Here is a 22,322-nt window from a genome sequence, read left to right on the forward strand (position 1 = left end):
TTTAGTTCGTTATGTTATCGTTTTATTAAGTTTTGATCATTAAGACATTGAATATCGCTAGTTTCATGATATGACACGTACGTAAAAGGGTTTAATTTTTATTTTAACCTCTGAACTTTAGATAAAAAAGCTAATTATGAGCTTTTTGTAAACCTAAATAAGTTTAGGGATAAATTTTCAATTTACCCTTTTTTGAATTTGCTTTTCATTTGCCAGGCACCAAAACAACAAATTGACCAACAAATTTATATTCCATACTAATATCACATTTACTCAAGGATATCGAATAAGTTTGAAATTCGAAACCCAATTTCCTCAACAGCTTTCTTCGTAATAAAGAAATACACAGAACAATGACTTTGTAAACTCACTCCTTAGAACAATGACACTAATGGCTGAAATCAAACTAATAACAAGAAGAAAAAATAGTGTGAATAATCTAATTATTTATCATCAAAGCCACCTTCACTTCATCGCCGTCGTCAAAGCTGAGCAAGACGACGAATATCGATTGGATATGCATCGGACGGCGACTGACCACTGTATGACCTCCTTCCAATGATCAAATTTGCAGCCTCAGTTGGATGAAAAGCATCCCAAAACAAATACTCATTCCTATTTCTACATGGCCTTTGTAAAGGCAAGCAAGTGATTTGTCCATTGTTCCTTCCAACACCACAACATCCTGCATTTGTAACCCTAAACCCTGAAACATAGCACACAGTAACATATAATCGAGTCAGATTGATATTGTTGAATATTGATCAACGAGTGTTTACATCGGTTTCGATTAGTATTGTTCTTACCGAAAGCCAAAGGATTGCTTGTAATGTCTTGGAAAATCCCATAAACATCAACGTAGATGAACTTTGCGTCTGAATCATTGTTATTGAATTGATCAACAAGAGCTTTGAGCTTGTTGTTGAATATCCTATTGGCAGCATTGATTCTCTCCACACAAGTTGTACCATCTCTGCTGTTTTGAGCCAATTCGTTAGGGCTGCACCCGATCTGACCTAATCCGATCAAAACAAACTTCCTTGCCCCATAGTTGTACAATGCCTGAAAATCACCATCCCCGTAAAACAATAAGGACGGTGTGTTCACCTCCGATGAAAGCGATTCGAATATGTAAACACGAACATAGAGAACTAACCTGAAGCTGCTGAGTATATTGTTGGATAAGAACATCAGCGTATTGTTCGGGGTTATATCGCCTACTGGTGGAGTAGAAAAGGGGCATGAAATAGTTGTTGAGGTAGTCATTGCTGCCAAGTCCAATGGAGTAAATACATTTGCTCAAGTAATCTGCTGCGTTTGCTTCACTCCCAAGCAAGTTCACCACTTGTCCAACAGTTTGCCTGTAGTTTCTAACTTGTCCACTGAAACTGATCCGTGCTCCCAGCTGTTGTCCAGTTTCTTCTCGGATTCCGGCAGCTGCCGACGCGTAGTTAACTCCTTCGAGGATTTGTCTACCTCTAGCATTTGAGTATGGAGGAATGTAGTTTTCGAACCCCAAAAGTTCAGCTGTTGATAGAATAGACCCAAAGTTTCTTTTTGTCAAACAGATGGAAGAAGACAATATACATACATAAATACATACATACATACATACATACATACATAGGAATGCAGTTTGCAAACCGGCCCAAAAGTTCAGCTGTAGATAGAACAGACCAAGGTTTCTTTTTGTCATACAGACGGAAAAAGACAATATGCATACATACATACACATATATATATATAGGAATGTAGTGTTCAAACCCCAAAAGTTCAGCTGTAGATAGAACAGACCCAAAGTTTCTTTTTGTCAAACAGATGGAAGAAGACACTATACATATATATACAAACATACATACATATATGTATATATATGGAAATTCAGAAGCTTACCAATGACATCTACGGTGGTTTTACCATTGGAGAATCTTCCAGTTGGTCCATTAGGGAAATCGATTCCATAAGGCATGTAATTAGCTTTAGCAAGTGATGATAATCGATTGTTATTCCCATTATCAACCAATGAATCCCCAAATACAAAGTAACATGGAACTTGGGGTGCTCCATTGATTCCCCCAAAGCTCAAACTCAGAACTAAAGCTAACCCAAAACCAAACAGAACACACGATTTCACCATTGTTACTGTCGTATGAAAGCACGAATAAGAAAGAGAGGAAGGAAGGAAGCTTGATGGAAACAATGGCGACTAGTAAGTGATATATATAGAGAGATGGAGGAGAAGAAGATGATGCAATGATCATATCGAAAAAGAAAAAAAGGCATGCAAGTGATTGCTTTTACAGTTGAAGAAAGTAGGTTAGGCGTATTTATTTCACGCGGATCTTCAACATCCCTACACTTATGACAAGGTCAATTCATGTACATTAATTATAAGTAAAGTCAGACATATACACTGACGCATGTTAGATCCAAGTGAAACTATTTTTTTAATTGTTTAGGTTAATTATTACAATATATTATTTGTTGATAATTTTCTTAGTCTATTGATAATATATATATTTTACAAATATTGTTACTCGAACACAGAACCTATAGAGAGATCAACATTCTCTAAAACCATTTGATGAGTTTAGATCTAAGTGAAACCATTAAAACTATTATGTTAGAGTATAAAAAATAATTTATGCTAGTATGAAATATATGGAGATTATTATAGATAAAGATGAATAGAGGTCACAATGGATCGAGTTTTTGAGCTCGACTTGGAAATTAAATATATATATTTGTATTTGATCTTATTCAATTTTAAGAGAGCCTCGCTCATATTAAAACTTGACCCGAATTTTGAGATCAAAATTTTCACATTTTGTTTGATTAAAATATATATATAATTCCTTTTTATTAAGTAAAATAAGGATCTAATTAGAAATAATATATATAAAGATATATTATTGTAATTATCCATAAATATATAAGAGATCATTATAATGTTAACTCAAATCGAGTTAGATTAGTTATTTTTTTTTTTGCCTTAAACTTGAATCCAACTACATCGATCCTAAAAAAATATGATATGAATTAAAAAACAATTTGATCGAATCAAATCAAGTCGAAACTCTTTGTGTTCGGATAAAATATTCATCCTTAATTATGGAGTAACACTTCAAAACTATTAAGAGTTTTTTTTCCGAAGAGTTTAAAATTAAATTTTATTATTTGCTAGTTTTAAAATTCCACTCACCAATTAACTTTATCCGTCTACTCATTAATTAACTTTATTGATTATCTATTATTTCTAACAAGATCATCAACATTATCCGTACGCTTTATTATATGTCGAATTCATTTACATTAATTATAAATTAAGTCAATTATGTCGTTGGGTTTCCCTCAAATGAAGATTTTATATACTCACTAACACATGTTAGGATTTTAGAACTCATCAAACGATCTCAATAATAGAATGAATTGTTGTTCTCTTTAAAATTTTAAGTTTGAGTAATTATATCTATAAAGTACGTGTGCGTTGTCAATGATTAAAAAAAATTATGAACAAATCCTACTTTGTAATCATTTTAAACTATTGCTTAAATGGTACTGTCTTATTTGGTTCCTTACTCATATTCCCAAGTTTTCCATCATTGCTTGGATGGTTATACTTGACATGCAGCCTACTAAAGACAGGCTAATTCGATTTGGGATGGTTGTTGATGGTACTTGCGGATTATGTAGCTGTGATATGGAGTCTAGGAGACATCTCTTTGCTGATTGTTCCTTCTCTAGGAATGTGTGGGGTGAGATACTGCAGACCTGCAGGTTGAGGCATACTCCACGTTGCTGGGAGGCTGATCTTCAATGGGCTGTGGCCAATTTCAAAGGTAAATCTCTCCTTGTTCATGTTCTCAGGTTGGCTTGGACTGGATTTTTGTATTATATATGGGAAGACCGCAATCATAGGTAGTTTAGAAGCTCTAATCGTTCGATGGGTGAGATTGTTAACTGCATAAAAGAGGCTGTTGGGACTAAATTGTATAGAAACTGTATAGAGATGAATGATGGGATTAACATGCAACTGTGTGCTACTTGGGGTCTGTTTGTGTAGTTTTTTTGTAGCAGTTTTTGACTGCTTTCTTTTGGATATATAAAAGGTTACTTATCCCAAAAAAATCATTTTAAACTATTTAAAATAAAAATATAGGAGCCTAAATTTTAATGTATTTTGAGAAATCCTATTATATTTACCGTCGATATAATACTTATTTTCTTCTTCATCCGTAGTTATTCTTAACAAATACCGAGAATCTTTTATCTGAATCACGAATAATTACACCCTATCGAAATAAAGAATGAATGAGAAGGTAATTAATGTTAGTAGTTGAGCTATTGATTGATGAAGTTCATATCATTAACATCAATCAAGTCGTTTCTTTGACCCTTTCTTATTCACATTTTGATCTTATCAATTAGCCTTACTTGTCATCGAGATTTTTCAACTCATTTATATACGGATTAAAAAATATTTTAAAGTTATCATATGTTAATTCAAAAAAAAAAGTTGTCATATAAAAATATTTTTCAATGTATAATTATCATAATATCTTAAAATAAACGCTAATAAAATTCATATATTTATATTTTGATGCACTTATAATTATTATATCATAATATTATTAATGTTAAGTACCAAATACAATCACTCAAATATAATATAATATAATATAATCGTATTAAATCACCTAAATATGAAAGAATATTTTCCAAACTTATTTTCGCCCGACCAAAAGTCAAAGGGCTAACCTTTGGTAAAAACATTACAAAGTCAACTCTCAAAAAGGCTGTCAACTTGGTTAAGAGAAGGAAAATGAAATCTCAATCACGTGCCGTTATATATATATATATATATATAATATATATATATATATATATAACTTTAGGGTTGACTTTGACTATCTTCTCAATATGCATTCCTTCAATTACAAATGAAATTGTTTGAGAAAATGTTGGCTCAATTACAATGCCCTTTTTTAGTTTTAATTCATAAGCAAATACGAAGTTAGGATTAGACAACATAAGGGTTAAATCATTTAATTTTAAAGTTAATAAGAAATTGTAAAATATTTTACTCTGAAATTTAGAAGAAACAATATTTAATTTTATAAGTATTTAAACTAGTAGAAATTGAAATTATCGTTAGATAAAAAAAAATGAAACGAGTAGAGATGTGCATAGGTTGAGTTTTGATCATTCTAATATCGATCTGGGAATTTTCAACTCGACATGATTTTAAAAGAGTCGCATCCTTATGAAATTCACCTTGAAACATAAGAGTAAAAATTTACTTCAATCCTACCTGACATAAACCATCCAAAGTTTAATTTCATTAAACCAAAGGTAAAATTTTAAAAAAAAAGCAAACAAAAAACATAAAACGAAGTTAGAAAAAGAAAATAAAACCCCAAAGAATAGAGAACATAAAAAGAGAAAAAAACTCATATTTCGGTATGGTAATTTCCCATGACCTATGGTTGTTTTCGACAATTTCAACGACGAATATATTTCTATCGGTGAGAGAAACTTATAAAGAGTAGTTGAAAAATTTTAAAATTTAATGATAACTGATTAAAACCAGATCAAAACTCATCAAATTTGAATCTTATACCCATTCTTAAAAAATTTCCTCCCATGCTCTTAATACTTCCCTCTCTATTCAAAAGCATGCAAAATATGGTGAAGATATGAAGATACTTTTATTTAAAAATCCTTCTATTTATTGGACTAACCTTTCAATTTTAACAAATAGCTCAACCCTTCAACAAATATAATAAGTTGATTACATATTTATTGTGTATAAAAAAACATACACTACCAACACATCAATATAAATAAAATCTTTATAATTTAATATTTTATTTCATATAAGAATAGTTAATTAATTAAGTAGCAAGAAAAAATCTAACAAATAAATATCATATATCTAAACAAATTGAACATAAATAATTAAAAGCAATTTAAAAATGTTTGTCATTGTATTGAAGTTATTTGTGAATTTTTCCGATACAATGTATTAAATAATAGTTTAGTAAATAATATAAAAATAAAGATTAATTATTGGTTCAATTTTATTTTGACTACTTAATATTTTTCTTGTCAATTGGGTCACTAAAATTTCAGTTTAGTCTTAATTAAACTATTTTCCTTTATCTGGTTAACAAAATTGAAGATGTGACAATTTATAATTTTAAGTTATGATTCTTTTATTTCATCGAACTTTTAACAATCGACTTTTTTATATTAAGGCTGGAGCAAACTATGGGTTTGGATTTCAGATTTGTGACTATGAAATCAAACTATATGAAGAAGATGTTAGTGCTTGAGAAAGAGATTAAAAATGACTATATAATAAAGATTATATGTGTTATAGTACAAATTTTAATCAAATTGATAAATTTTGTAAGTAATAGGATCAAATATGTCATTATATAAAATTACTCAACTGTCACACTAGCAAGTCAAAAACAAGGGAAATTGATGTTGGGGGAAAAATTAGAGATTTGGGATGGTATTGAATTGATTAGGAAAATAAGATACTTTTACAAATATTAGTAAAGTCGTCGGCAACTATCAATAATTTTACTTCGAATTTTTTTTTAACATTTTGATATCGAATTTTAAGTAAAAAAGTGAGGGATTAAAATAGGAATTTTCATATATCAACATTAAGTGAATTTTGGACCCCTCCTTAATTTTATTATTTCATTTTATAAAATTTTATTTTAATCATATATTTTCAATTTTCTTTCAATTTGGTCTTAGAATGTAAAAAAAAACCCTGATTATTTTGCATGCACTCTAAAAATAATTATATTTTTCTTATTAATTCAATATCATTTATAAATCCCTGATTATTTTTTTCAACATCCATTTCTTTTTTAATTGAGTCCAGTCCGCTAACAATTTGGTTAACAATTAGTAGCTTGATTGAAACTGATTTGATAAATTAATAACCTAGTTTATATATTTATGTGACCAAAATATAATCGACTTCGTAATTAGGTAACCTTTAATGATTTACCCTACAAACAAATATTGTTACTTTATTTATGGATTTTACTATTTCCTGTATTCTGCTTCTTACGTAATAAATTACTTGCACGAAATCAATAGTTGACACCGTGGCAGCTATGCTGACATCATTGGACACATGTCGATATACAATTGGCTTTGGTATTCAAAAACGTATACTCAGGGGAGGATAGATATGGTGGACCTCGCCACTCTCGCGTGGGTTAAATAAATAAATATTTATGAAAATATCCTCCAACCAATTATTGACATGTGTCAACATCTAATTGAAAGTAAAATTTATTTTAATTAAATTAAATTATGACCAAATATATAATTATACCAAATTTTTTAACTTCCATGTCACATTCTCAGTTAAAAGTTAACGGTCAGTGGCTTGATTGAAGTATTTAAATAGTTGGGTGATCTAATTGATTAAATTTAAATATTAGTGATCAAAGTGAAAAAGAGCTATAGTTATGTGGTCACCCGTGTAGTTTACCCTTTTATTTATTTATTTTGATGGTGAACAATAAATAACGTAAAAGCTTGAAATTGAAACCTCGCACCTCATCGATACAAATATTAACTACCAAATTGAATTGATATCACACTAAACCAAAATCATAATCCCATTTTTTAATAATTTAAAATAGGCGTACAGTTATTTTTTTAAAATTTTCTTTTATTTTCAATTACGTAAATAAAAGGTATTGTTAATTAAGAGTATTTTCGATAAAACGTGTTTAGTTAGTCACTTTTTTATCTTACATAGTTTATATGAGTATCATTTTCTCTATATAAAATTCATTTGGGATGTTATTCTTTTAATTATATTAGAAATGGGTACCATTCTCATAATATTACCGTTAATCTATTTATAGTTAAACTGTCTAAGTTTGAAGAGTTTTAATTTGGTTCGATTTTATAAAATTATTTTTTACAATTCAAATTTGAGGTGGATCAAGATGATTTTCATGTAAAAAAGAGTCGTATCGATATAGGTAGGGAAGTCGAAAAATTAATGTTTTTTAAAGTTTGAGTTATTCAAGTTGAATTATTCGAGTCAACTCAAATTATATATTATATTTTCGAGTTCAAGTCAAGTTAGAATTTGAAATTTCAAGTTACTATAAAAAACCAAAAATTTTGCTGACTATTTTGATAGTTTTGCGATTTGGTCCCTGATTTTCTTATTCATTCAATTCATCATTCATTTTAAGTTCATTTTCTTTACCAAATTTGAACAACATGCTCCTAAACCATCATAGAATACCAATGTGCTTTTAATTCATCTTTTTGATAACATTTTTTATTTTTCAATTTAATCCCTCAACTTTTCATGATTTCTTTATTTTTTTTAATTCACCCTTCTTTTTAAGTCCATTTTTACCAAATTTGAATCACATGCTCTTATACTACTATAGAATAGATATGTAACTTCAATTCTTATTTTTTATTAAAAATGTACTCTCTTTTTTTATTTAGTCTCTTAATTTCTTGATTCTTTTAAACTCTCATAAATACTTTACCCTCAAAATATCCTATTTAAAATATAATATTGTAAATGTATTTTATAATTTTAGATTGTATTTTATATATTAAATAACATTATATTGTTTAAAGAATATGAATAAATACATATATCTTATATGATTAGAGAAAATTGAAAAATATAGAATCAATCCTTATCATAAATACTATAAATAATTATAATAAAATTTGTATAGAAACTTGAATAACTCGACTCGAATTTCTTAAAATCTACTTGAAAATTTTTCAAATTAAATTCGAGTCACAAAATACAACTCGTCAACTCAAATAACTCAAAATTTTTGGACTCGACTCGATCGAATGTTCATATCTAATTATAAGTATAGGGTAAGAAAGTTATTGATCTGATCCAAAATAATTATCATATTTTCTAATTATATTAACAATAATTACTATACTATTTTTCATATATATAATTGTTTTTTATGAAATAAAAATGAAAACTATTATTATTTCGTTAAGTCAAATCGATAATTAATTTTTATTTCAAAATTCAAAATAAAGAAAATATTATAAAATGTTAAGACGAATCGAAAACGAAAAAATATTTTAATATTTATATGGAAAACGAATGAAAAATAATAATAGCTAAAAGATAAATCTTATCCCATTTCGCTTAGTGTCTATTCCTATTTTTTACAAATAAATTTTTTTTATAAAGAAATATAGTATCATATTTTGTGAATATTTGTTAAACTATATTATCAGCCGAATTATTTAATATGCATTTGTGTTAATGAATAGTGTAATGATTAAAAGTTTATTCTTAAGGTGGCACAAATAATGAGCTGAGGGTGCCATCACCAAGTCTAATGCCAATTGCCAAACCTGCATTATTCTTTTTTTATTCATCAAGCTAACGACCCCAAATACATATATTATAAACAAAGTAATAGTAAGGATTTAATTATTAACTTATTAATTTAAAATTAAAAATAGATTAAGAGTCTAAGTTAAGTTTAAGATCAAATATTATCGACTCGAACTCTCCGATGATTTAAGTTGCCGGAAAACACTTGTTCCAGTCAATTTTATAGCAGTTTACATCAACAATTTCATCAAAACGATCAAATGTGGCAAACAACTAAAGGAAGCTCCATTTCCATCAATTGTGATTGGATTAGATCATTTAATATGATAAAATATACATCTCGGTAATAAAAAAAGGCTAATGTTTCAGCTGTAAGAGAAGATCCCGTCATTTCAACAGACATTTACAAATAGCTTGATCATATATGAACATGAAACTATCAAGAACTAACCTGTGTATATTATCTTTATAGAACTATCGAGCGAATAAAGAGTTGTCGATTAGAAATATAGTCACCTCGGAGTCGATTGGGAGGGAGTTCGAAGCTCTTGAGTGTATTGCAGTGGGCTCATGTACCTTGGAGTCGATTGGGAGGGAGTTCCGAGCTCTTGGGTGTATTGCAGTGGGCACATATACCTCGGAGTTGATTGAGAGGGAGTTCCGAGCTCTTGGGTGTATTGCAGTGGGCTCATAGTTACGATATCGTTGATCGCATCGTCGGTATTATCCATGTACTTCTGGAACTTGGTTTTTTTCTTGTTGAGCCTAAGGAGGTCTCTCTTAAGCTTTTCATTTGATTTCTCTATATGTTGCAAGGTGGTTGTTAGTTCAGTTTGTTTTTCCTTGATTTGATCTATGATTTTCTTGCTTTGAGGAGACACGTTCCTGTTCTCGACTGGAAAATATATTTCCGGATTCCTAGAAGGCAACAACTTGAGAAATTAGACATGAAGCAGATAACGAAGCGCATATGCATAGCTGGCAAGAGAGTATTGAGTACCTGAATCCAAGAGATATAAGTCCATTCTTTCTCAAAATCCCACCATCCAGAGACACAGCACCATGTTTTATGCAATCACGAGCCTTTTTCATATGTTCCCTTGTATCGTATACTTGAACCTTGCCAAAAAGTCTGTAAAAAAGAGTCTCCCTCAAACCGTGGCCGAAATCAGTTCTGTAGTTAGGATTATCTAGGTTGATCATGTTAACCGCATAACCGATAAACCCTGGAGGGCAGTGTCCAAATCGTAAGCTAGGATCTGGTAAGACTAGCTTCCTTTGAGGGTCATTGAATTCAACCCCTCCCAAATAAGGCCTGCATGATTGAACATCACTTAGAATAGTTGTATTCAGTTCCTTGAAGATTTGTTCTTCAATGTCTATAAGAATAGTTGTAGTGATCTTCGTTAAAGTTTCGAAACCAATAAGTGTTATACATGCGGTACCTTATATCCTCGAGGCAGACAACAAGAAATCTACCACTTAAAGATTTACTAAGAGCGGTGGCTTCTGCATGAAGACCGAACCTAGAATCAATTTCACCATTATGCCCATATTGCTCAAGAGCACCCGCTGAATAATAGGATTTGCACACAACCGCAAGCATTTGATCTTCACCCAAGTACTCGGCTAAAATCCTGCAACAGAGATATCCGGAAAAATTATCGGAGATGAAGTTACAGAACATGTAATATTTTCATTATGTCTCGCAGTGACATCTTTAAAAATAAAGCGAAGACAACCTGCTAAGTTGAACAGAGCAAACTGTTCCTAGGAGTGCTACCACGCCTACTACATCTTCCGTGATATTCATCGGTGGTCCTTGAGCAAGACTGCAGACAATAGCAGCTGCAGTATGATCTCTTCCCTGGATCAGTTTCATTAGTTCTTTTGTTGACAAGCAATCCAGATTGTTCACTAAATCGGGTTCCAGAGAAGCTGCAAAAAGATGAAGATAAAGAACTGCTTTCATCTTTTTTAACATAACAAGTTTACGAGGATAAACAAGAAGCCATGTTTATTATTAAAAATAATCGATTTAAACGAGAAAAACAACCTTGCAACCTAGAAATATCGTGCTCGATGCCTGTTTTCCAACAATTAAGACCTCTCAGAAAATTTTCCCTATGTCCCACACGCTCAGCATATTTGAGCACTTCACTCTCTAGTTCCTGTTCAAGAAGCAGTCCACTTCGAGAATTAAACTACAGTTTCATTGAGGGAATACACACAATTAGAACAGGTTCCCTTACCTTGTCATATTTCACTATGGACAGTAGGTTTCCTACATTCTCATTATTGACAAATGGTGAGTTCTGCAGGAATAAGACCTTTCCACCGGAAGTGTGTGGCTCGACCTCACTGTTCTCGACTTTTGGAGCATGAAGAGAAATCTGCAGATTTAAATCAGCAATTTAGAATGGAATCGGCATGTGTTACTCTTTCATTCTTGACAAATGGTTAGTTCTGCCGGAATAAGACCTTTCCATCTGAAGTGTGGACCTCAACCTCGCTGTTATTGACTATCGGAGCATGTACAAGACAAATCTGCATATTGAAATCAGCAATTTAGAATGAAATCAGCAATATGCTGTGGAACTGTTAATCACAAAATAGAAACAAGATTTTCCCGACCTTAACATCGCAATATAGCTGAGAGTAACGAGAATGAAAAGCTTTGAAGCAAAGGGGCCCTTCAATTTGAGGAAGGGGAAAAGAAGTGATGTTGCAGCGGCCATGCTTGAACACATAGCGTATAGAATCATCTACTTCAAATGATTCTGACTTAACTACGAGCGTATGGAATTGGCCACATTTTTCATCATCATGAAATGTTTTATCAACATCCCCATTGGAGTCTACAACTTCAAAACCTATATTTTCCAGTGAGGAACCAGCAATGCATTGCTCCGGTACCTGAGAAAACATTATGGTAAAGAGAAAAGTTGAGGGAAATATTGGTGACAATAAAGATGAAAAAGGAGTGAATAATTTACTGACACTTGATGATATTCTGAGCTCCCTTTTCTCAGTTTGAAAATCTTGCTTGAAAATTACTTCATCATTGTGTAAAACAGAGAGACAAGCTGCAGGGGCAAGACATGCAGGAAAAATCGCTAAAAGGATTAAGACCTATAGTTCAGCAATTTATACTTAATGTTCCAACTGGTGTGTTTACAAGTATGAATTTCAAAAGTATCCTTGTCCCAAAGAACTGAATCAATTCAAACCAATCTCACCCCTACTGCTAATCATGAAGGTATATACCTTGCTTTGCATAACCTGTGGTTACTTTCAATAGTCCCCCTAGGTCAATGCATCCATGGTTATCCACCTAGAATTTTTGGGTAAACTGCTATTAGTTTTCATGAAAAATATTAAACAAGCAGTATAAATTAGTATGGAATTTTTTATTTTCCATAGAGCATTAACACAGATTAGTTTGAAGATCGAACCTTAAACCTCGAGCCTATTTGACCTTGGATGCTAAAACCATCCAACTGGAATTCAACTTCCAAGCCTTCTTCAACATGATTGCCGTACACATCGAACACCTACCAGAAATACCATTTAATAACATGAAGATCACATATCAGATCTACAGTTTCAGATTACAATTCTTATACCCCCTGTGCTATTATTTCAACTCCAACCAGAGAAAAAGGTTGTAAGAAAGGAGGATCTTGCTCTATGCATAGAACCAAACAAGTCATTGAAACGTGAAGTTAAGGCAAGGAAAGGGCATTAAAATGATAGAAGTTTCACCTCTAGCAAAAACTCCTCTACTACAAAACCTGGGAGTAATTGCTTTCGGGGAAGTTGTGAACAGACTTTGATAGAGTGTAGATCTCCAGGAGTAACTAATGTGCCACACACAAAAAAACATCTCAGCACAAAAGAAATGATTCAATTAATTTCTGTTCTAAAGCTTTTACATGCAGAGTAATGTTAGAGCTGAGTACCATGACATTCCACAGAAACTGATCTCGACGCATCTTGAATATATATCATCAAGGTGGCTGCATAATTTGGCCGGATTGAGTCCAACTCATTACTTTCAATCACAACATCCTGCAGCATTAGGAAAAACCAAGAAAGAGAACAAATGATCACAAAATTACTTGGGCAAAAAAAACTTACGGAAGAACATACCTTAATAATAAAGACCGAATTATCAGATGAAAGAGAAGGCTTCATCTTGACCACATCAATACACAAATCTTCATTCATGATGAGCTTGATCTTTAAGCTAGGAAGGGAGGTAAATGACATTTGGTTGTCATAAACGTCATAACATGCAATAGATAAGGGTGGAAAACATGAACCGACCCTGCCCGAAGAACATAGAGTTAGAGAGAAGTGGAAAACATGATCCCATTTCAAACTTCTAGAATGTAGTTCTAAAATGGAAAATTTATTGATATATTTTGAAGTCAATGAACACCCAAATCTAGAAATTATTTCCTCAAGATTCACTACCTTACAGTATAAGATGGAAACTTTTCATCATGAAGAAGCTCCCACTTTCCAACCTTTTCTGAAGGCACAACCATAATCGTTTGTTTGTAATTCGGACAACCCGAATGTTCCTAGTTAATGTGAAGCTTCCATTAGATTTCACGACCAGAAGAAACTTGAAAAAGTATGACAACTTATAAACTAAAAGTAGGAGAAAGATATAAAAGAGGTCTCTGAGTTACTCACAGCGGAGAATGAAAATGTATATGCACCTGCTTTCTGAAATAAGTGAGGGAACTTCACCCCGAGTGGGAACATATACAAGCCATGAAACCCTTTGAAGGATGAAGGTGCAATGCGAACAGAGTAAATGAGTTCAACATCTTGATGGTTCTTGGTTCTTCTAAATGTGACTTCCATTGACATCTCCAAATTAACCTTCACAATGTCCTTCTGGTCCAAGTAATTTGAAGCAAGAGAAAATGTGAAACTACTTGGACGAAAAACAGCCACAATGACCTTTGGAGGGGTTTGTCCAGCATGTTTTGGAAGATCGGACGGCAATGCCTAATACAGGAAATCAGGACAATCAAAATAAGGCATATTGAAGATGCTTGAACTGAGAACCAGGAAGGAGAATATAACCAATTGTTTTGACTAATAAAATGATGATACTTGTTATTAACATTTGCAATCTTAAAGGATAAAGATTCTGTTACAAAAATGCCACAACAGATAAACAAAGGATTAGGCAACTATCACTGTTGAATATCAACTGACCCCATCAACCTCCAACTGATGACACTGTTTCTCATTCAGCAATTCAATTCTTGAGGGAGTCTTCTGAATTTGTTTCCTAAGTTGGAGCTCCCAATTAGAATTATCAATGGACATGCACTGCAAATGGCTCAGAATCCAGCATGTTACTCAACAATATGAAACAGTTGCAAACAGGTTTCATATTATTATAAGGATTTACAATAAAAGCTAACCATCCCAGAATCAATCACGCTAATTGGAAGTGATAATGAGTCCTGAATATCCAAATTGGGAGTTCCACCCTTTATAGAAAGCTTACAGCTATTTTCTATACCTAGTGGCCTTCCGTACAGAAATGGACATATACATTAGTAAACAACAAGGTATTAGATATTAAAAAAAACAAACTACAAGAAACTTAAAAGGAAAAGCACCATGGTTACCTGCATATAATCCGAGCTTCTCCTATATAAAACAGAAAAATGAAGCATTAAATCAATCAAAAGAATATTTCAATGTGTAAAGTACAATAAAGGTACATCAAACTTCTTAGCTGTAATAAAATATTACCACCAGAATCCCCCTGAAATCCTTCAAGCAAGAAATGTTCTATCGTTGCATAAACATTATTCTTATGACACTTGGTGCATGCACCCTTGAGAACTTTGATTTTCTGGCCACTTTTCCACAATAATCCCTTTCTCTTCAGAATTTGATGAACTCTTACCACTGCAAGTTAAAAAGAAGCAATAGTATATATAATATAGGTAATGCCAGTTAAAACAGGATGGAAAGAAATATGCCAGCAAACCAAATTAAGAGGTAACAGATAATCAAACATGCATTTGTAAATCAAACTACTTAAAAGATAATACTTACCATCAGATGATATTCCTAGTGCCTTCTTGTTCAAGGGACTGACAACAATAATAGGTTGATCCTCACCACAGTCGATTTCTTCATCATACATACGATGCATTTGAAGAAGCCAATCCAGGTACTCCCTTTCCAGTTGCAAATATGTCAACTGTTTTCCATCTCTATGAATGTCAACATTGACATCTATAGATTCAAGAGTAACTAATTAACAAGGATCGTTTACAAAGTGAAATTCTCAAATTTGACATGGAGGAAAACCAAAAACAAAGTTCACCTTTTTCTTTGTCCTGAGGCCTACTACCAAAGTTCTTAAGAGCAATGGAGAAAGGATTATGGTGCGCCAAATCAGTCTGGGAAAAAATACTGTATGAATGTTGGTTTGACCATATATTTAAAAGCATATGTATTAACTCGGCATTCTTTGCTAGTGTGATCTTTTTTTCTTTGAGCAGCAATCAGGGGAACTGCTTGCTGCAACTACACATTTCCTCTACTAATTCAATAAGAGGATAATCAGATAACAGGTGGTGAAATAAATTTTAACTCAAACTCTTCACTCAAACAATAACAAGTTCCAAGGCCAAAAAATAACTGAAAAGGTTCTCAGAGCAATAGAGGAATAATAGAACTTATATACAACATCTTCCATTATTGATGTAACCGATACAGAATTGCACGGTCAATTACTTGATATAGTAATTCTCACCACATAAGAAACCGTACCATACATTCACATACACACACCCAATAAGAGCGGTAATTCCCATGTAGAAAAGGCCAGAAGCAAGGAATCATATCAATAATTCATGACACTTTCTCCAACAACTTGAAAGCAAGCCACTAGGTGACTTCCAAAAAACAGTAGAAATCAACATAACAGCAAGCAATGCAAAATTCAGGAACCATGCTAGTGAATAAAAATATAAGGGACGCAAAGTTGCTTACTTTTGAAGGCATTGGATTGAATCCAGCATCAGTATCTGCAATGAAAAAGTGCTTGCTTGAAGAATAATGATAATAGAGAAAGAAAAGAAACATTACAAGCATGCATATAAAGCATTTTTTTCTTGAATTTAGTGCACTTTACCAACAAAGCATTTAACTCTCAATCAACATCTTTTCAACAACTGAGAGTTTTCTCCCTTTCTATGCCTCAAATCCATAAAAGGAAGTAATACCTGTATTAAGCAAATGCATTACATATTAATTATTGTGACTTTCTTAACCAGGCAGCACAACACAAAGAATCACCAAAGCAATGAATTTAAACATTTATAGATGCGTAAAATAGTATATGCTCGTGAAGGATTCTTTAAAATGGAAATACAAAATTACCATATAAGGTATATGAAAAAAAAAACTTTAAGTTCACAAGAATGATAGGCAACTAACCCAACGAGCATCTGGAAGTAGACGTCCAAGTCGACGAATTGAGACACGACTATAGTTCTCAAAGTTTTCTCTAACGCCACATCCTTCAGCTTCCAAACTATCCAAAATCCTCTCAATATTCTCTTTCCCCTGTAAAACGTATTTAAAATACTTCCAAAGAGCTTATATACTAAAATAAAATAAATAAATAAATCAAGTACCTTAAGGATGGGAAAATAAATACACTTGAGGCGTGCATTTGCCATACGAGGAACCTTAGAACCTGGAAAATATAGAACATCAGAAACTTAACACTGGCAAATTTGTTGCTGTTCAACGGGCAGCAAGAATGCCATCGATAAAAGCAGTAAAATAGCAAGTTCTGTGATATACATTAATCTTAGGATTTGATTTAGCATAATATCAGAGATTTATAGACTGTAAATGTTTAATGTTATCTTGGTCTTTCCTTATTTTGTATAGTTAACTATTAGTATAAAAGCCTATTACTGCTTCAGAGATAATCAAGCTGAATTTTCAGAACTTTTTTTCTTTTCTTACTCCCTTCTTCCTCTCTTTCTCACAGCAAACAGCCCCCTTTCTTAACTGTTTTTCGTCTTCTTTATTTTCTTCCAACTTCCAAATTTCTCTTGATTTTCAGCAAGAATTATAACTACCTGAAGCATTGGGTGAAGAATTCTCCTTTTTAAGGGAAAAGCGCAGTGATACAGTAAATTCGGAACCATTGCAAGAATGCAAGTTGGTGATTGCAGCTTCGCCGCCTTGGATTTCAGCTAAATCAACACCATTAACCTGAAAAGCATCAAGATCCTTTAATACTCCCAAAACATTTTACGGTAAGTTCACGAACAACTCTAAAATTAGGAGTAACTGCAAAGGCTATGTCAAAATTAATATGTTGGAGTTACTCAAAGATGACCAAAACCTGGAACTCAACAGGCGTAACAGTCTTACCACCCTCGGACAACTCATCGCACTGCAGGTCAACAAATTGTTGCATGAGAGGTAATTACAAATCTAGCATGATTTGAAGTCATAAAGTTCAGAATAAAGTCACACCTGAATATATGGAAAGTATATGTCCTTCAGCTTACATTGGAGCTTAGATATGTCCAAGTTTTTCGCTTTAGGCCTTAGTATCTCCACCTGTGAAGAATCAAACTATCAATACACGAATTGAGACAATAAAATATGAACACCTCACCTAGCTAAAATGGATAAAATGACACCTATGCACAAATAAAATGCAGGATCTAACCTCTAAAACAAAAATATAAGATTAAAGGGGATGTACAGAAAAGTAAACCTTTGTAAAGCTTCGATGGGGTGATTTCACAATTTCATCATCTGAAGGATCCCTAATGCTGCCATCAGTCTAATGTAAAAAGGTTTTGATGACATGATGCAACAAACTTATGAGAAAGTTAAATATAACAAAAAGAATTTGATAAAGAAACTTATTCTATAGGGAAATCAATACAAAGAGAACTTTCATACCCTCCAACTACGTCCAGAACCAGAATTGCTGAGTAAAACATCTCGTGCAAGACGTAACTTATAAACTTTCTTGGATTCTTTTGTCTTGGACGAAACTATAACACAGCTAAATGAAGATAGAAAAAAAACGAAAAACAAAAATCAGCATAAAACGGACTGACAGGCATGTACAATTTGTCCAAAAGGCCATACCTCCCTAGATGCATAGATGCAACAGGTCCTCCATATCCAAACATGCCAAAAAAGGGCTGCATTGTTATGAAAGCCAAAAAATAACATAAAACTAACAAATCCATCAATGATATAAAGAGCTTCTAAGTCATATTGGAATCTTTGTGCGCAAAGTTAAACGCAAACTGCGGTTACATCAATTTCAGACAGATATTAACTTGTCTGATAAAAAGAAATTAAAGAGAATTTCAGAGTTTTACCACTAAGAATGGAGGTTTGCACCCTATTGCCTTTATTTTATATAACCTGTTTAGAGAGGCACCCATCTTTCCCCTGAATAAAACAAGTAGAATAAACTTGAATTCGTTAGCTAAACTCTAAAGAAAAATTATAATTAAGAAACACAACCAGGAGAAGAATACAGAAAATATTTTCTTCCAAAATATATCTCACTTATGTTTGAACTTTGAACAAAGCAGACTGACATTTAAATTACGATTGAATAAATTATAAATTTCTTACCCAACAACAGAAGAAAAGTTAACCAAAGTCTCAAAGCAAGAATTAAAACAAAACAAACATAGATATAGAGAAAGAAAAAGATTTGGTAAAACCATACCACTTTACAATAGAGTTTTCATCACTGTTGTCCATTCCAGGCCCAGTGTCAAATATTGAGATTCTATTCTCAAGAACATCCACACTGCAATAATATTAAGATAGCCATATGAAGCATGATATAGGAAAAGCAATACAGCATGCGCACAAAATATACATAAAGAGGCTAAAATATAATATATTTAAGAAACACAGAGAGGCCACTAGGAAAATCTGGCATAAACTCCAAGCCTCATGCCATCGGCATGATCAATAATCTCGTACAGGAACATTGCAATTCAAAACTTTCGTTCGTTACGCCTCCAACTCACTGTTCGGAAGAAAATTATATTCCATAAAAAGAATAAATTTAAGCCAAGAGAAAAGAAAAAAAAACGGAGATATAAACTAAATACAATAAGCTTAAAGCAGTGATATTGCCATTATAAAATAAACCATCAAATGACACATGTAATTTCAGACCTTATCAGTCTCCTATGGTTTTCACAATTCAACCAAACTGCTTGCAAGGAATTGTCCTGTTAAACAGGTAGAAAAGGGTAAGCACCGACTAAACAACACATCGAAGGATAACAGAAAATCCGGAATCAAAGAAACATGATTGAACTTACAATCAAATCTGCAAGAGCAGATTCAAAAGTGTATTCTTCCGGTAGCTCCATTAACAAATCTGTATCAGGAGTCAAATCCCACATATTCTGAAAACCAACAAATTCATCCAAAAAAAACCATGGTTTCTCAGCAGAATAGATCATTCAAACAACAATGCCCCCAAAATGGAAAGGAGAAAGTACATTACCTCAAAAGTATTGGTCACATCTCCAGAACCATCCTGAACATCAAACCAACAGCAAGTAAGTTACAAGCAAATAAAAACACATTCCAGTTCTTTCATGTCTTTGAAGAGTTTCGTTTCTCCACATCGTAAGCGTCCCTGATCAAGTCAATAAAACCCTGAAATGAGATTTCATGCTCTAGGTCTTTCAACGTCAAACCAACGCTAGTCCCGTTGGGTAACAGAACTTTGAAACGCCGGAGTACGACGTCGGAATCTTCGTCGTCAAAGGCCAACCGCCTCTTCAGACCCTTGAAATGGGAATTGTCTTCCATGGAAAAAAGGGTTTCCAGTAGACAAACAAATGTCACTGTGGATTGAAAATGAAGAGACTTGGTTAAGACTGGGAAGAACTTGGAGGTTTTTGGGAGAAACAACGGGCAACAACTGCGCGCTGGTACGTGAAACGAATCGTTCTGTAGTTCTGACTTTATTTTTACAATTAGTGGGATTATTAATAGTAAACTCAATACGGTGGATAAAATATCAGCTTCAAAAATGTATAAAAATAAATTTAATCTCGAAAACGGAAATGTTTAAATATAATTATATATATATATATAAATAATTTTTTATTAATATGACATGATTATAAAATAATATTTTATTCAAATTAATTATTGATGGCGTATATATCTTTTAAATATAAAATTATTTGAACTTAAAATATAAAAACTAATATTCTCTTTTATATTGAAATTATTTGATGGATTCACGAATATATTATTATTAATAATACCATTTTTTGCGTAATGTGATGATTGATTTTAATCTTAAATATATGTATATGTTTATTATATTTATAATTATATTTGTACATAATTGACTCCGATAATATTAAATATATAAAACTAATCTATATTAAATAAAATTAACACAAATAAATTTAAATGAATTTTAAATTTACTAATTAAAATAGATGGATTTCGGTAAAATTTAAAACATACATATTTCAAAAGAAAATAAATTTTAAGTTCATATACTGATTGATGTCTATCAAGATAGGTAAATAATTAAATAAGTTTTTTTTATGTGAAATGTTGTTTTAATTAAATGTGTGTTTTAAAAAAATCATTTAAAATAATATTATGTAATTTTCCGAAACTAATTTATTATATAAACCTAAAATTTAAATAATTATATAATACTAATGTAAAGCCAATTAACCAAACCCGTCAACATCCCAAAAGTACAAGTCCCATGGAGTTTTCATTCGCCGTGTAAGAGTAATCGGTGCAGGCGGACAAAAAAGTAGCAGTGGATTATTTGCATTAATAAAATAAATTTTTACAAAAGAAAAAACTTTCTCATCGTACGATTTTAATCTCGAGCCATGATTACCGTAACAGACTGGAGTGATTTACATAAGCTAATTAATTAGTATCGGATTTTTATATTAAAAAACTCATAATTTCTTTTTTGGGATGTTGACATTTTTTAGTTATTTTAAATTATATTTTAAAAATAAAATCCCATGATTGCTTGTTAAATTTATGTATAGGATAAAATACTGAGTAAACTACACAAGAGATCATTAAACTATGATCAAAAATCAATTTGACCACTGACGTTTCAATTGAATCAATCAGACCACCAAATTATTTAAATGTTTTAATCAAGCCACTAACCGTTAATTTTTAAAGGAGGTGGTGACGTGGCTGTTAAAATATTTGGGTATAATTCACAATTGATCCCTATAACTTATATATTCTTTCAATTTGATCCTAATTTTTAATAAATTAAAATAAATTTAACCATCGAATCAAGATGTGCCATGTGTTATTGATGACACGTGTCTTTATTCGATTGGATGACACCCTAAAGAAAATTTGCAATGAGCTTATTTAATTTCGAGGCCACTCCTACAGGCATTTGAAAAAAGATAAGTAGTATACTGGTAAGTTAACAATAACATAATTTACCAACTTGAGGCGGCCACCGAAGGAGAGGAGTTTTCCCTTCCACCTAGACAGTTTAGAAAATAACTTTTCTTCAATAGGTTTCTATATATATGTAGAATTCCTCGGATGGCCTAACAGAAGACCCAAGTAGGAAGAAGGGAAAGAATCTCATTCGCAGTTTATTGCTCCCTAGGAAGAAGGGAAAGAATCTCATTCGCAGTTTATTGCTCCCGCCCACTCACTCAGCTGACTCTCTTGAATATTTACCCTAAACAATTTTGTTTTTCTTCAAATTCAGATAGAAGTCTAAAGCAATCCCAAATACTCTTAGAACACGATTGATATTCCTGATCGACTCGATATTGACATACGAAAAGATAATCAAGTAATCCACAAATTGGAGGTGTAATACTCTAAATACACT

General features: G+C 32.1%; 3 protein-coding genes across 3 annotated transcripts; all 3 read right to left on the reverse strand.

The window, feature by feature from the left end:
- Positions 1-432: 432 nt before the first annotated feature.
- Positions 433-2,208, reverse strand: LOC120146774 (GDSL esterase/lipase At1g29670-like). The gene is made up of 4 exons (XM_039160274.1): positions 1,894-2,208; positions 1,157-1,527; positions 807-1,062; positions 433-706 (listed from the first exon to the last, which is right to left on the reverse strand). Exons 1-4 carry the CDS (start codon positions 2,135-2,137, stop codon positions 483-485), a joined length of 1,095 nt encoding a protein of 364 aa, XP_039016205.1. The 5' UTR covers positions 2,138-2,208; the 3' UTR covers positions 433-482.
- A 7,643-nt stretch (positions 2,209-9,851) lies between these two features.
- On the reverse strand, positions 9,852-16,522 carry LOC120146867 (structural maintenance of chromosomes flexible hinge domain-containing protein GMI1-like). The gene is made up of 23 exons (XM_039160348.1): positions 16,430-16,522; positions 15,759-15,834; positions 15,485-15,667; positions 15,176-15,334; positions 15,049-15,070; positions 14,839-14,947; positions 14,627-14,743; positions 14,093-14,413; positions 13,868-13,977; positions 13,541-13,718; positions 13,351-13,459; positions 13,154-13,248; positions 12,844-12,942; positions 12,656-12,722; positions 12,389-12,474; positions 12,023-12,304; positions 11,870-11,935; positions 11,641-11,781; positions 11,445-11,559; positions 11,131-11,326; positions 10,834-11,025; positions 10,389-10,703; positions 9,852-10,306 (listed from the first exon to the last, which is right to left on the reverse strand). Exons 1-23 carry the CDS (start codon positions 16,520-16,522, stop codon positions 9,901-9,903), a joined length of 3,537 nt encoding a protein of 1,178 aa, XP_039016279.1. The 3' UTR covers positions 9,852-9,900.
- On the reverse strand, positions 15,756-20,272 carry LOC120146869 (structural maintenance of chromosomes flexible hinge domain-containing protein GMI1-like). The gene is made up of 17 exons (XM_039160349.1): positions 20,084-20,272; positions 19,962-19,994; positions 19,774-19,860; positions 19,625-19,680; positions 19,164-19,247; positions 18,805-18,877; positions 18,566-18,621; positions 18,374-18,479; positions 18,183-18,251; positions 17,936-18,022; positions 17,802-17,852; positions 17,533-17,668; positions 17,077-17,138; positions 16,877-17,005; positions 16,572-16,662; positions 16,430-16,464; positions 15,756-15,834 (listed from the first exon to the last, which is right to left on the reverse strand). The coding sequence occupies exons 1-15, from the start codon at positions 20,270-20,272 to the stop codon at positions 16,594-16,596; spliced, it is 1,287 nt and encodes a 428-aa protein (XP_039016280.1). The 3' UTR covers positions 15,756-15,834; positions 16,430-16,464; positions 16,572-16,593.
- Between the last annotated feature and the right edge of the window lie 2,050 nt (positions 20,273-22,322).

The sequence above is a fragment of the Hibiscus syriacus genome, unplaced genomic scaffold (genome assembly GCF_006381635.1).
Source record: "Hibiscus syriacus cultivar Baekdansim isolate YM2019G1 unplaced genomic scaffold, ASM638163v2 tig00110931_pilon, whole genome shotgun sequence".
In the NCBI taxonomy this organism is placed as follows: domain Eukaryota; kingdom Viridiplantae; phylum Streptophyta; class Magnoliopsida; order Malvales; family Malvaceae; genus Hibiscus; species Hibiscus syriacus.